Here is a 16,973-nt window from a genome sequence, read left to right on the forward strand (position 1 = left end):
ATTGCCTCCTCAAGTGGGTACCTGACCCCCGAGTAGCCTAACTGGGAGGCACTCCCCAGTAGGGGCAGACTGACACCTCACATGGCCGGGTACTCCTCTGAGACAAAACTTCCAGAGGAATGGTCAGGCAGCAGCATTTGCGGTTCACCAATATCTGCTGTTCTGCAGCCACCACTGCTGATACCCAGGCAAACAGGGTCTGGAGTGGACCTCCAGCAAACTCCAACAGCCCTGCAGCTGAGGGTCCTGACTGTTAGAAGGAAAACTAACAAACAGAAAGGACATCCAGACCAAAAACCCATCTGTACGTCACCATCATCAAAGACCAAAGGTAGATAAAACCACAAAGATGGGGAAAAAACAGAGCAGAAAAACTGGAAACTCTAAAAATCAGAGCACCTCTCCTCCTCCAAAGGAACACAGCTCCTCACCAGCAACGGAACAAAGCTGGATGGAGAATGACTTTGACGAGTTGAGAGAAGAAGGCTTCAGAAGATCAAATTACTCCGAGCTAAAGGAGGAAGTTCGAACCAAAAGCAAAGAAGTTAAAAACCTTGAAAAACAATTAGACGAATGGCTAACTAGAATAACCAATGCAGACAAGTCCTTAAAGGACCTGATGGAGCTGAAAACCATGGCATGAGAACTACGTGAAGAATGCAGAAGCCTCAGGAGCCGATGTGATCAACTGGAAGAAAAGGTATCAGTGATGGAAGACAAAATGAATGAAATGAAGCGAGAAGAGAAGTTTAGAGAAAAAAGAATAAAAAGAAATGAACAAAGCCTCCAAGAAATATGGGACTATGTGAAAAGACCAAATCTGCGTCTGATTGGTGTACCTGAAAGTGACGGGGAGAATGGAACCAAGTTGGAAAACACTCTACAGGGTATTATCCAGGAGAACTTCCCCAATCTAGCAAGGCAGGCCAACATTCAAATTCAGGGAATACAGAGAACGCTGCAAAGATACTCCTCGAGAAGAGGAACTCCAAGACACATAATTGTCAGATTCACCAAAGTTGAAATGAAGGAAAATATGTTAAGGGCAGCCAGAGAGAAAGGTCGGGTTACCCACAAAGGGAAGCCCATCAGACTAACAGTGGATCTATCGGCAGAAATTCTACAAGCCAGGAGAGAGTGGGGGCCAATATTCAACATTCTTAAAGAAAAGAATTTTCAACCCAGAATTTCAAACTAAGCTTCATAAGTGGAGGAGAAATAAAATACTTTACAGACAAGCAAATGCTGAGAGATTTTGTCACCACCAGACCTGCCCTAAAAGAGCTCCTGAAGGAAGCACTAAACATGGAAAGGAACAACTAGTATCAGCCACTGCAAAAACATGCCAAATTGTAAAGATCATCGATGCTAGGAAGAAACTGCATCAAGTAATGAGCAAAATAACCAGCTAACATCATAATGACAGGATCAAATTCACACATAACAATATTAACCTTAAATGTAAATGGGCTAAATGCTCCATTTAAAAGACACAGACTGGCAAATTGGATAAAGAGTCAAAACCCATCAGTGTGCTGTATTCAGGAAACCCATCTCATGTGCAGAGACACACATAGGCTCAAAATAAAGTGATGGAGGAAGATCTACCAAGCAAATGGAAAACAAAAAAAGGGAGGGGTTGCAATCCTAGTCTCGGATAAAACAGACTTTAAACCAACAAAGATCAAAAGAGACAAAGAAGGCCATTACATAATGGTAAAGGGATCAATTCAACAAGAAGAGCTAACTATCCTAAATATATATGCACCCAATACAGGAGCACCCAGATTCATAAAGCAAGTCCTTAGTGACCTACAAAGAGACTTAGACTCCCACACAATAATAATGGGAGACTTTAAGACCCCACTGTCAACATTAGACAGATCAATGAGACAGAAAGTTAATAAGATATCCAGGAATTGAACTCAGCTCTGCACTAAGCAGACCTAATAGACATCTACAGAACTCCACCCCAAATCAACAGAATATACATTCTTTTCAGCACCACACCACACCTGTTCCAAAACTGACCACATAGTTGGAAGTAAAGCACTCCTCAGCAAATGGAAAAGAACAGAAATTATAACAAACTGTCTCTCAGACCACAGTGCAATCAAACTAGAACTCAGGATTAAGAAACTCACCCAAAACCGCTCAACTACATGGAAACTGAACAACCTGCTCCTGAATGACTACTGGGTACATATCGAAATGAAGGCAGAAGTAAAAGATGTTCTTTGAAACCAATGAGAACAAAGACACAACATACCAGAATCTCTGGGACACATTCAAAACAGTGTGTAGAGGGAAATTTATAGCACTAAATGCCCACAAGAGAAAGCAGGAAAGATCTAAAATTGACACCCTAACATCACAATTAAAAGAACTAGAGAAGCAAGAGCAAACACATTCAAAAGCTAGCAGAAGGCAAGAAATAACTAAAATCAGAGCAGAACTGAAGGAAATAGAGACACAAAAAACCCTTCAAAAAATCAGTGAATCCAGGAGCTGGTTTTTTGAGAAGATCAACAAAGTTGATAGACCACTAGCAAGACTAATAAAGAAGAAAAGAGAGAAGAATCAAATAGATGCAATAAAAAATGATAAAGGGGATATCACCACCGATCCCACAGAAATACAAACTACCATCAGAGAATGCTATAAACACCTCTACGCAAATAAACTAGAAAATCTAGAAGAAATGGATAAATTCCTCGACACATACGCCTTCCCAAGACTAAACCAGGAAGAAGTTGAGTCTCTGAATAGACCAATAACAGGATCTGAAATTGAGGCAATAATTAAGAGCTTACCAACCAATAAAAGTCCAGGACCAGATGGAGTCACAGCCGAATTCTACCAGAGGTACAAGGAGGAGCTGGTACCATTCCTTCTGAAACTATTCCAATCAACAGAAAAAGAGGGAATCCTCCCTAAGTCATTTTATGAGGCCAGCATCATCCTGATACCAAAGCCTGGCAGAGACACAACAAAAAAAAGAATTTTAGACTAATATCCTTGATGAACATTGATGCAAAAATCCTCAATAAAATACTGGCAAACTGAATCCAGCAGCACCTCAAAAAGCTTATCCACCATGATCAAGTGGGCTTCATCCCTGGGATGCAAGGCTGGTTCAATATATGCAAATCAATAAATGTAATCCAGCATATAAACAGAACCAAAGACAAAAACCACATGATTATCTCAATAGATGCAGAAAAGGCCTTTGACAAAATTCAACAACGCTTCATGCTAAAAACTCTCAATAAATTAGGTATTGATGGGATGTATCTCAAAATAATAAGAGCTATCTATGACAAACCCACAGCCAATATCATACTGAATGGACAAAAACTGGAAGCATTCCCTTTGAAAACTGGCACAAGACAGGGATGCCCTCTCTCACCACTCCTATTCAACATAGTGTTGGAAGTTCTGGCCAGGGCAATCAGGCAGGAGAAGGAAATAAAGGGCATTCAATTAGAAAAAGAGGAAGTCAAATTGTCCCTGTTTGCAGATGACATGATTGTATATCTAGAAAACCCCATTGTCTCAGCCCAAAATCTCCTTAAGCTGATAAGCAACTTCAGCAAAGTCTCAGGATACAAAATCAATGTGCGAAAATCACAAGCATTCTTTTACACCAATAACAGACAAACAGATAGCCAAATCATGAGTGAACTCCCATTCACAATTGCTTCAAAGAGAATAAAATACCTAGGAATCCAACTTACAAGGGTTGTGAAGCACCTCTTCAAGGAGAACAACAAACCACTGCTCAATGAAATAAAAGAGGATACAAACAAATGGAAGAACATTCCATGCTCATGGGTAGAAGAATCAATATCGTGAAAATGGCCATACTGCCCAAGGCAATTTGTAGATTCAATGCCATCTGCATCAAGCTACCAATGACTTTCTTCACAGAATTGGAAAAAACTACTTTAAAGTTCATATGGAACCAAAAAAGAGCCCGCATCACCAAGTCAATCCTAAGCCAAAAGAACAAAGCTGGAGGCATCATGCTATCTGACTTCAAACTGTACTACAAGGCTACAGTAACCAAAACAGCATGGTACTGGTGCCAAAACAGAGATATACACCAATGGAACAAAACAGAGCCCTCATAAATAATGCCGCATATCTACAACTATCTGATCTTTGACAAACCTGACAAAAACAAGCAATGGGGAAAGGATTCTCTATTTAATAAATGGTGCTGGGAAAACTGGTTAGCCATATGTAGAAAGCTGAAACTGGATCCCTTCCTTACACCTTATACAAAAATTAATTCAAGATGGATTAAAGACTTAAATGTTAGACCTAAAACCATAAAAACCCTAGAAGAAAACCTAAGCAATACCATTCAGGACATAGGCATGGGCAAGGACTTCATGTCTAAAACACCAAAAGCAATGGCAACAAAAGCCAAAATTGACAAATGGGATCTAATTAAACTCAAGAGCTTCTGCACAGCAAAAGAAACCACCATCAGAGTGAACAGGCAACCTACAGAATGGGAGAAAATTTTTGCAACCTACTCATCTGACAAAGGGCTAATATCCAGAATCTACAATGAACTCAAACAAATTTACAAGAAAAAAAACCAACCCCATCTAAAAGTGGGTGAAGGATATGAACAGACACTTCTCAAAAGAAGACATTTATCCAGCCAACAGACACACGAAAAAATGCTCATCATCACTGGCCATCAGAGAAATGCAAATCAAAACCACAATGAGATACCATCTCACACCACTTAGAATGGTGATCATTAAAAAGTCAGGAAACAACAGGTGCTGGAGAGGACGTGGAGAAATAGGAACACTTTTACACTGTTGGTGGGACTGTAAACTAGTTCAACCACTGTGGAAGTCGGTGTGGTGATTCCTCAAGGATCTAGAACTAGAAATACCATTTGACCCAGCCATCCCATTACTGGGTATATACCCAAAGGATTATATATCATGCTGGTATAAAGACACATGCACACGTATGTTTGTTGCGGCACTCACTATTCACAATAGCAAAGACTTGGAACCAACCCCACAGTCCAACAGTGATAGACTGGATTAAGAAAATGTGGCACATATACACCATGGAATACTATGCAGCCATAAAAAATGATGAGTTCTTGTCCTTTGGAGGGACATGGATGAAGCTGGAAACCATCATTCTCAGCAAACTATCACAAGGACAAAAAACCAAACACCTCATGTTCTCACTCATAGGTGGGAACTGAACAATGAGAACACATGGACACAGGAAGGGGAACATCACACACGGGGGACGGTTGTGGGGTGGGGGGAGGGGGGAGGGATAGCATTAGGAGATACACCTAATGCTAAATGACGAGTTGATGGGTGCAGCACACTAACATGACACATGTATACATATGTAACAAACCTGCACCTTGTGCACATGTACCCTAAAACTTAAAGTATGATAATAATAATAATAAAAAGAAGCTGTCAGGATGTCTCCAGAGCTCATCTGAGTGGATAAAATATCCAGTTTGTTTCAAATCAGCCTTTTGCATTTGAAGCCTCAGGTAGTATTTTTTTTTTTTTGTGGGGGGGCGGTGTTCCTGAGACCCTCGAAGGCCCCCGATAGGCCAGGGAAATTAAAGTTCCAGTGACTGCAGGGAGTGAGGAGCTGAGTAAGAAGAACTTACGTTGCAAGTCACTGTTCTAAGTGCTAATGGCAAAAACCATTTAGTCCTCATATTTTTACAACCAAAATTTATTACTATCCCATTTTACAGATGAGGATAATGAGGTGAGATTTAACTGTAAATTACTAACATGAAAATACCATCTTTAAAATTTCTAAAAATAATTTATTTTTGAAATAGCAAACAATATTTTTACCTTTAAAACAGATTTACAAATTTAATGTCAGAAAAAGCATTCTAGGAAAACTCAGTAGAATTTAATGTGAAAACATTGTGCTGACCTCTTTATGGCCTAATAAACTTAAAAAGACTTAATACCTGCTCTTGAGCACATTCCAACCTAGATATACTCAAACTTTTGTTCAAAATGGATTTTAAGAACGTAGATTTTTCCTTGTAGTAAATAAGAGTAATTTTGCTAGCCCAGATCAACTCTTGGACTATGTGAAAATGCAAGTGGCTAGTATCTGCATGGGTAGACTCAAATTACCCTGAGCTGGCTGGCCTGAACCATGTATATAACTCACACTTTCTTCTTGCCTATCCTTTTGCACTGCAGCAGTATCTGAGTTGACCATCTTTTTGCCGGTTCGTTGGACTTCTCAAGAAGTCGTTGTTCTGACAGCATCCCCTAACATATCCCCCAAGGAGACTCATGTTGGAACCCCGTAGGCTCAAAGAGCACTTCAAGAAAAAGAAGGCCCGGTCTGGAATGAGAATAGTGGTGGTGTGGGTAACCCAATTTCCTCTCTTCTGAGAAAAAAAGGAATTCTACTTTATGGGTAGAATGTCCTTTCCCAAAGCAATTCCAAGATGTTAGACAAATTTTCACAATAAAAAAGATGACTGAACACAGAAATGCCATTTAGGACATAAAATGGAGGCCAAGGAGGCTGGGCGCAGTGGCTCACGCCTGTAATCCCAGCACTTTGGGAGGCCGAGGCGGGCGGATCACCACGTCAGGAGATCGAGACCATCCTGACTAACACCGTGAAACCCCATCTCTACTAAAAATACAAAAAATTAGCCGGGTGTGGTGGCGGGCACCCATAGTCCCAGCTACTCCAGAGGCTGAGGCAAGAGAATGGCGTGAACCCAGAAGGCAGAGCTTGCAGTGAGCCGAGATGGCGCCACTGCACTGCAGCCTGGGCAACAGAGCGAGACTCCATCTCAAAAAAAAAAAAAAAAAGGAGGCCAAGGAAAAGAAACCATTTAGTTTATTTTCAGAACCATTATTAATTCCTAAGGGCCCAGTTAAGCAACATTTTTATAACAATACAATTTAAAGGCTATTGCACAATATTACATTTTGGACTGACTTGCTTTTACTGAATGCTTCATACAATAATTTTCTTAAAGTTCAGTGCTATGCTATGTATTAGTTTATTTTTAATGTCAAAATGCCTCATTTACAAAGAGTTTTTAAGAGAGGTATAATGGTGATAAATCAATATTAATATAAAAAAACAGACATTATGAAAAGGTAATATTCACTGTGTAAATTTGGTATGTGGTAATTAAAAAATTCACTTACATGAAGTCAATTCAATTTGGAAAACATATCCATTGACTGCTCTCTACTAGGAATAAGCTAAATATTGTAAAAAAAAAAAAAAAAAAATTCCCGCCCTCAAGGATATCACTATTGTCTCTGCACTCAAGGACACCACGACTGTCTCTGAAATCACAGAACCTGGGGTGGAGGGTAGTCCCTGGGAACAACGTTCTACGCTTACAGCGTTAAGTAAATGCGGGATGTGAAGCAGATGATATGGGCTTTGATTTTCTCATCTGTGAAACAAAATTTAATTTAATTTAGAAACGGTGAAGGTATTTTCTCAAAAGTTTGTATATTTGCGCTTCCCTTTCTATAATTCACATTCTATTCTACCCTAAATCTTATTAATAAGCAAGAATTCTAATCTGACATTAGTAATCCCCTGATACAAATGTATGTGCACAGCTGGTACCACACTATTACAACATGATGACTTTAGACAGTGCCAAAAGTGCCATTTACATGGATGCCATGTATGCTCAAAAGGTTTTCAAAAGTTACATTTATTGATGTGTTCAAACTGCTGTGTTGTTTTGGAAAATAGCCAAGAACCCATCTGCTGAATTATTTTAGACCTGTGGTGTGGAGGTATCTTACTTGTATTCCAACTTAGACATGTACCAAGACCTAAAAAATCGTTTATTAGAACAATGCTAAGACATCCAAACCAATAAATTAACAGGAGGTGCCTAATAATTATGAGTTTTTTTTTGTTTCCTTTGATCAGCTAGTTCAAATAATTTTAGTTTTCCAGATGTGCTAGGTATTGAATCACCTCAGAGAAGAGTTTGAACAACACAGATATTGTAAGACTTGGTTTTTATTGCTAAAAATTGAAAGTCTGAAGATTGGAAATTTGACCTAATATTAGCCTCAAGAGGAAACAAATTCAAAGCAGAGCCTGGAGATGGGCGGCATCCAGGATGTCATCACCTGCACTTCCAAGGGCTGCTGTGAAATGAGGAAAATCACCTCCGGATCTCAGCACCAGGCCTGGGGATGCAAAGTCCCAGGGATGCCTAGGTTCTTTATTTACCATTTCAACAAATTTCCTCCTATCACTGATTCTGAAAACACTTTCAAAAAACACACAAATATGTACTTTCATATATTAACAGATGATAAAAGAGAAGAGGGTGGTTAAGAGCTACATGGAACCATGCTTGAAGCCCATTCCCACTTACTTGCTCTCTGACACATACTTGATCTTTCTGATGTTTCATTTCCAAATTGATAAAATAGAGCTTTGTGCAGTGGCAGCTTCTGACATGAAGCAAAGCTCTCAGAAAGTGTTGCCTCCTCCTCTCCTTCCTATGCTGCCTCTTGCTTCTACATTGAAAAGCAGTCTGGTGCCATCTCCCAATGAGACTGAAGCAAAAAAGGAATTATGGATTACCACCTCCAACTAGAGATTAATCAGAAGGTCCATACTGAAAGAAGTCCTGACCACAAAAGTGGACTACCATGAAAGCCTTAAAAGTTTTATACATGAGGAACCATGTCTTGGACAAGAGCACACATCAGTATACCTGTATTAAATATGTGGTTTAGAGGAAGACCCTTCCTATTTCAATGAAATTAGAGATCATTTGATATATCACGAAGTTTTAGGGTTTTTTTTTTTTTTTTTTTTGAGATGAAGTCTCGCTCGGTTGCCCAGGCTGGAGCGCAGTGGCGCGAACTCGGCTCACTGCAACCTCCATCTCCCGGGTTCAAACAATTCCCCTGCCTCAGCCTCCTGAGTAGCGGGATTACAGGCGCCCACTACCATGCCCAGCTAATTTTTGTATTTTTGGTAGAGACGGGGTTTCGCCAGGTTAGTCAGGCTGGTCTCAAACTCCTGATCTCGTGATCTGCCCGCCTCGGCCTCCCAAAGTGCTGGGATTACAGGCATGAGCCACCGGGCCCGGCCATTTTAGTTTTTTTGAAAAAATTTACGTGTATAAACTTGCCAGGTATTGGTTTTGATTGGCTTCATGGCCTGGTGAAGGTGTCCGGGCGGATGGGGAGAAGATTCAAAAAAGGGAAGATCTTGACTCTCTCTAGCTCCTTCTCAGTTAAAAGTAGCAATTTTCAGCAAATTGTTCAATTTATGAGGTTCAAAATATATGTTTTATAAAATGAAAATGAGGACTAGAAATTTTGGATTCCAAGGTTTACGGTGTATTTTTTTTTTTTTTTTTTTTTTTTTTTGAGACGGAGTCTCAGTCGGTCGCTCAGGCTGGAGTGTAATGGCGCAATCTTGGCTCACTGCAAGCTCCACCTGCTGGGTTCACGCCATTCTCCTGCCTCGGTCTCCTGAGTAGCTGGGACTACAGGTGCCTGCCACCACGCATGGCTAATTTTTTATATTTTTAGTAGAGACGGAGTTTCACCATGTTAGCCAGGATGGTCTCGATCTCCTGACCTCCTGATCCACCCGCCTTGGCCTCCCAAAGAGCTGGGATTACAGGCGTGAGCCACCGCGCCCAGCCTGGTATATTTTTAAGGTGGTTACCAATCAAGCTAATATGACCTGGTGCAAATAGTGAAGCGGTTAGAATTAATAGAGAAAGTTGGCCCCTAGAGTAGGATTTAAAAGTGAGTGGTCTCTGTTGCAGATTGTGGTTAATTTTAGATCCCAATGATCTTGACAGAGGAAGGGAGCACAAATATCTATTATAAATAGCATCAGAGATTCTATTTTTAGATTGTTAACTAAAGGAGTTTCTCTTTAATTTAGCAAGAGAATGCTTATATTCCATTGATACTGAGTATCCAAGACAAGTTGATTATGTATTAAATTCCAATGATGAGTGGGAGCAATGGCTCATGCCTGTAATCCCAGCACTTCAGGAGGCAGATTGGGGTTGATCACATGAGGCCAGGAGTTAGAAACCAGCCTGGCTAACACGGGGAAACCTCGTCTCTCCTAAAAAATATAAATATTAGCTGGATGTGGTGGGGTGCACCTGTAGTCTTAGCTACTAGGGAGGCTGAAACATGAGAATTGCTTGAACCTGGGAGATGGAGGTTGCAGTGAGCCAAGATCCTGACACTGCACTCCAGCCTAGGAGACAGAGCTAGGCTCTGTCTCAAAAAGACAAACAAACAAAAAAATAAAACTAATGATGATGAAACAGTGTGATGACCATATTGGTATTGGTGACAATATTATTGAAAAAAGTTTTAAAAATAAAACCATAAGGCATATGATCCCTTGAAATAATAACAACAGAATTTAATCAGCAATAGAATTTTCCAAATCATAAGAGAAAATTGTATGATGTATTGGCAGGAGAAAAGTTTAGTGCAGGGAAGCAGGTGCTATGTGTAAGGAAGATTGAGATAAATTATTTAAGTTTTCAGAGTTTTTATACTTGTGTGATATTCAGATTTACCCATGCTTTAGAGCACAGAGCAAATCCCTTCTTTTCCTGTCCATGACTTATGAACTTCTTCCTATTCTTCTAGTGCATTAAAAAAGGTCTCAGTTATAGCATTTTGCATAATCTAGTTAGTAATCCCACCTAAAAATTTATGACAGTCTTTTCCCTCTAGAGCAATGGTATCCAATAGAAACATGATGTGAGTGACTTATGTCATTTAAAATTTTCTAGCAGCCATATTTGAGAAGGTAAAAAATGTAGGGATATCAAGTTTAGTAATATTTTAATTTTATCTAAAATAGAATTATTTCAACATATAACCAATGTAAAATTATTAATGAAATATTACATATTTTTCATACGAAGTCTTTAAAATCCATTGTGCATTATATAGTTCAGGTACATTTTAATTTGGACTAACCACATGTTAAGTGTTCAATAGCTACACTTAGGTAACTGGCTGCTGGTTTGAACAGAAATGATCTAGAACTTATTTCTCTACAATGTACCTTATTATTTTTAGAATCTTCTGTAATACCATGAGTAACATTTGGCACATAAGGGATACTCAGTATAAAAAATATATTGAATTAAACTTATCTTTAGTTATTTCAAGGCAATGAGATCAGTGAGAATCTATGAGTAGCTGTAACCTTTCAGAGAAGTTCTCGTCTCAAACAGGAGCACTGATCTGGGCCAAAATCATCCTGTCCAATGACACTTCTAGAAGCACATGAAAACAGAAGCATGCTAGTGAGAGTTAAATGGGCCCAGAAAAGAGTGCTGGGCATTTGATTGACAGCCCAGTGGATTCTGCTTTGACTCCAGCCCTGAGTGTGAACCATCCCTTCCAGGATGCTGACCTGAGTTTCCTGGCCATGAGGCACACTTCTTTCACTGCATCTGGTACCTGGACACCCCAGACACTGAGTAACCTTCCCTTTCTTTTGAGGTAGTACTGACCCTTGGATTCTGGCTTTAGAATTCTTTGAAACTGGACCAGGAGAGGCAAGGACACCAAATGACATCCTTTATCCCTTAATCTTTAAGTAATCACAAGAAAAGCTGAACAGAAAAGCAATGGTGCAGGCCATTTCTTTGAAAGGGGAGCTCCTCAACCCTTTTCTGAAGCCAGTGTGATAATATATCCTCACAAGCTGAGGACTTTAAGCCAAGGCATCTAAAAGCAAGGATGGGTTACTAGACCGATCATGAACTCGAAATCCACTTTCAATCCTCCAGTTTATAGACCCTCTTCTGTGACCCAACAGACTTGTCTAAATTCCCTGATAAAAACTTGATAGTTTGCCAACAATCCACTATTTTGTAGGCTAGTTAAGTCTTTTTTTTTTCTTTTTTTGAGACGGAATCTTGCTCTGTCACCAGGCTGGAGTGCAGTGGCCCAATCTTGGCTCACTGCAACCTCCACCTCCCAGGTTCAAGCGATTCCCCTGCCTCAGCCTCCCGCATAGCTGGGACTACAGGCACGTGCCACCACGCCCAGCTAATTTTTTGTATTTTTAGTAGAGATGGGGTTTCACCATGTTGGCCAGGATGTTCTCGATCTCTTGACCTCATGATCTGCCCGCCTTGGCCTCCCAAAGTGCTGAGATTACAGACGTGAGCCACTGCGCCCGGCCTAGGCTAGTTAAGTCTTAATAGATAAACACGCCTTTAAATACATTTTGTAAATTCCCCCATATTACACAGCTATTAGTTTATTTGAAGACACAAGATTAAGACATAATATTCTGCCTATAGTAAAAATAAATAAATAGCATAAGTGTCCTGATAGCCTCATCAGTAACTTTAATTAGACAAAGAAGGTCTTATCCCAAACAGGAACACTGATCCGAACCAAAATTACCCAGTGTTCTGAGATTCATCTCAAATATATATTTGCTTTTTGTTTATTTCCTTAGAAACTAGGCTTTATATTTTTTTTTTCTATTTAAATTCCAGTGCCATCACTTGCCAACTTTATGTCTCTGGGATTTTCACACTTAGAAAAATCTATCCTCTTTTGAATATATCCTCACTGGAATGTCAGTTTTATAATTTAATAGTCGCTTTTGTTAGTTTGTTCTGTATTTCTTTGCTTGCATTTTATTTTTTTAGTGCTCAAAAATCTATATATAATATATAAATAGTATATAATATATAAATAGTATATAATATATAAATATATATAAATATATAGTATATAATATATAAATATATAATATATAAATATATATAAATATATAGTATATAATATATAAATATATAATATATAATATAAAAATATAAAATATATAATATAAAATATATATTATATATAAAATATATAATATAAAATATATATTATATATAAAATATATAATATAAAGTATATATATAAAAATATATAAAATATATATGTATATTTTATTTTACTTTAAGTTCTGGGATACATGTGCAGAATATGCAGGCTTGTGCCATAGGTATGCATGTGCCATGGCAGTTTGCTGCACTTATCAACCTGTCACCTAGATTTGAAGCCCCACATGCATTAGGTATTTGTCCTAATTCTCTGCTTACCCTTGCCCCCCAACCCCTGATAGGCCCTGGTGTGTGATGTTCCCCTCCCTGTGTCCATGTGTTCTCATTGTTCAACTCCCACTTATGAGTGAGAACATACGGTGTTTGGTTTTCTGTTCCTGTGTTAGTTTGCTGAGAATGATGGCTTCCAGCTTCATTCATGTCCCTGCAAAGGACATGAACTCGTTCTTTTTTATGGCTGCATAGTATTCCATAGTGTATATGTGCCACATTTTCTTTATGCAGTCTATCATTTATGGGCATTTGGGCTGGTTCCAAGTCTTTGCTGTTGTAAATAGTGCTGCAATAAATATATGTGTGCACGTGTCTTTATAGTAGAATACTTTGTAATCCTCTGGGTATATATCCAGTAATGGGATTGCTGGGTCAAATGGTATTTCTGGTTCTAGATTCTTGAAGAATCGCCACACTGTCTTCCACAGTGGTTGAACTAATTTACACTCCCACCAATAGTGTAAAAGCATTCCTATTTCTCCACAGCCTCACCAGTATCTGTTGTTTCTTGACTTTTTAATGATTGCCATTTTAACTGGCATGGGATGGTATCTCATTGTGGTTTTGATTTGGATTTCTTTAGTGACCAGTGATGATAAGCTTTTTTTTATATGTTTGTTGGCCACATAAATGTCTTCTTTTGAGAGTGTCTGTTCATATCCTTTGCCCACTTTTTGATGAGGTTATTTGTTTTTTTCTTGTAAATCTGTTTAAGTTCCTCGCAGATTCTGGATATTAGACCTTTGTCAGATGGATAGATTGCAAAAATTTTCTCCCATTCTGTAGGTTGCCTGTTCACTCTGATGATATGCAGAAAGCAGAAAATGGACCCCCTCTTTACACCTTATATAAAAATTAACTCAAGATGGATTAAAAATTTAAATGTAAAACCCAGCTGGGCACGTTGGCTCACGCCTGTAATCCCAGCACTTTGGGAGGCCAAGGCGGGTGGATCACGAGATCAGGAGTTTGAGACCAGCCTAACTAACATGGTGAAACCTTGTCTCTACTAAATTAGCTGGGCGTGGTGGTGCATGCCTGTAATCCCAGCTACTTAGGAGGCTGAGGCAGGAGAATTGCTTGAACCAAGGAGGCAGAGGTTGCAGTGAGCTGAGATCGCGCCACTGCACTCCAGCCTGGCGACAGAGCGAGACTCTGTCTCAAAAATAAATAAATAAATAGGAGGAAAACCCAAAACCGTCAAAATCCTAGAAGAAAACCTAGGCAACACCATTCAGGACATAGGCATGGACAAAGACTTCATGACTAAAACACCAAAAGCAATGGCAAGAAAAGCCAAAATTGACAACTGTTATCTAGTTAAACTACAGAGCTTCTGCACAGCAAAAGAAATTACCTTTGTTTGGATTTTAAATATCTTAGAATCACAGTCTGTGGGAATCTTAGAAGTTCTCTGGTACAATTTCCTGATTTTATATTCAGAGATATGACGATGCATTTAATTACCCATTTTGTGCAAATTCATGAAGCTCAAGTTCATAATCAAGACTGGAACTCACTTCCCTTTTCTGTTGGTATCAAAGCTAAAGACTGGAACTGACTCCCCTTTTCTCTCAGTATCATGGTCGGAGGATCACTTGAGCCCAGTGTGTAAGATGTACATGATCTGGAGCCTGATATCTCTGACTTCGTGCATAAAATCTTGCCGTGCTCACACTACTTAAGTTCACAGTACTCCACGTGGTTCTCTGAACACCAGGTACATGCCTTGCATGGGATGCCTTCCCGGGTACTCCCTCTTTATAGAATGCTCTTCCCTCAGGCATCTGCACTGTTAACTGTTACACCTTCTTCAAGCCTTTGCTCAGTTGTCACCCTCTCGACACGACTCACCACCAAGTTTTAAATTTCATCTTCCCACAAAAATCTCCACCTTTTAATTTAATGTTCACCAGTTTAATTATCTTGGTACATTTTAGAAAATCAATAGCTCATATAATTATGAGTCTATTTCTCATAGAAATAAACTGTCTCTATTGCTTACATTGTTCTACTGCACTTTATCTAAATGTCTATCCCCACTATCTTCATTATTAAAACTTTAAAATAGGTTTTGAATTCAGCTATAACAAACCCTCCAGCTGTTTGTCTATTTCAAAATTATTTTGGGTGTTCTATATTATTTTTCCATATACATTTTCACACAAGAAATTGAAACTTGTCAGTTTCAATTCAAAATCCTTTTAGGATTTGAATGGATAACACTAGCTTCATAAAATAAGTTGAGAAATGTTCCCTTATTCTCTGTTTTTGAAGTAGCTGATGTGAGATTGGGATTATTTATTTTAATATTTTACTAGACTTCGCCTTACCTTTGTCTCCTCCAAAACACGTGTCAAAATTTCTTTGCTAATGTAATGGTATTGGGAGCTGGGACCTTAAGAGGTGATTAGGCCATGAGTGCTCCACCTTCATGGGCGAGGGTAATGCCTTTTTTTTTTTTTTTGAGATGGAGTCTTGCTCTGTCGCCCAGGCTGGAGTGCAGTGGCGCAATCTCGGCTCACTGCAAGCTCCGCCTCCCGGGTTCACGCCATTCTCCTGCCTCAGCCTCCCGAGTAGCTGGGACTACAGGCACCCGCCACCACGCCTGGCTAATTTTTTGTATTTTTTTTTTTAGTAGAGATGGGGTTTCACCGTGTTAGCCAGGATGATTTCGATCTCCTGACCTCGTGATCCACCCGCCTCGGCCTCCCAAAGTGCTGGGATTACAGGCGTGAGCCACCGCGCCCGGCGGGTAATGCCTTTTAAAAGGGGCTTTCAGGAGTGGATTCTCTTTTCCCTTCCACTCCTCTGTCGTGTAAGGAAGATTATTTCTCCCTTCTGAAGGATGCAGCCCTTAAGGCACCATCTTACAAGTGGAGACCCGGCTCTTACCAGACACCAAACCTGCTGGCACCTTGATGTTGGACTTCCCAGCTTCCAGAACTATAAGAATTAAACTTCTGGTTTTTATAAATTACCCAGTCCCTGGTATTCGGTTACAGAAGCACAAAATGGACAAAGCGGACAAACAACAGGTGAAGACAAATCTCATCTTTCAGGTTTTCTTTCCATCCTTGTTTTTCATTAAAAAATTATTAGATTATATATTTGTTGTTTTAACTAATTAGAGAGCTATTTCAGTTCAATTTTGTTTTTCTTCTAGAGTCAATTCTAATTTAGTTTTTTAAAAGTAATTTTTCCATTTAATCTAGATTGTCAAAATTATCGGCAAGAATTTTTCATAGTATTTGCTCATTATTTTTCAATATTTACAAGATTTATAGTGATGTGTCTGGTATTTCTGAAGTTGGAAAATGTATCTTCTTTATTTTTTTTAACTAGTCAAGCTAGAAACTTACCAATTATATTGATCCTATCAAAGGACCTTTGATTCCGGCGATTTTCTCTAGTATTTTTTCTTTAATTTCGTTGGTTCTCATTATCTTATGTATTATTTTATTCTTTCTACTTTAATTAGGTTTAATTCTTATTTCAAATCCAGATCTTTGATTTTACCTTATTCTCCTTTTTATAATGTATGCATTGCATTTTTAACAATAAATTTCATGCTAAGAACTACTTTGCCTGTGTCTGAGAAATTTTGTTATAATTTTCTATTACTATCCAGTTTAAAGTATGCTTAAACTTTCTTGTGATTTCTTTTTTTTTTGAGACAGTCTCTCTCTGTTGCCAGGCTGGAGTGCAGTGACGCAATCTCGGCTCACTGCAAGCTCCGCCTCCCTGGTTCAAGCGAGATTCTCCTTCCTCAGCCTCCCGAGTAGCTGGGATTACA

General features: G+C 39.1%; 1 protein-coding gene across 1 annotated transcript in view; it reads left to right on the top strand.

The window, feature by feature from the left end:
• The window catches only part of LOC112135122 (outer dynein arm-docking complex subunit 2), a 64,700-nt gene extending 48,408 nt beyond the window's left edge, over positions 1-16,292 (top strand). Inside the window, exon 6 of the mRNA XM_054523175.1 lies at positions 16,025-16,292. Within this exon, the coding sequence (XP_054379150.1) occupies positions 16,025-16,099 (75 nt within the window). The 3' untranslated portion in view covers positions 16,100-16,292. The remainder of the gene's footprint in view (positions 1-16,024) is intronic.
• Positions 16,293-16,973: the final 681 nt, after the last annotated feature.

The sequence above is a fragment of the Pongo abelii genome, chromosome 8 (assembly GCF_028885655.2).
Source record: "Pongo abelii isolate AG06213 chromosome 8, NHGRI_mPonAbe1-v2.0_pri, whole genome shotgun sequence".
NCBI classification, from domain to species: domain Eukaryota; kingdom Metazoa; phylum Chordata; class Mammalia; order Primates; family Hominidae; genus Pongo; species Pongo abelii.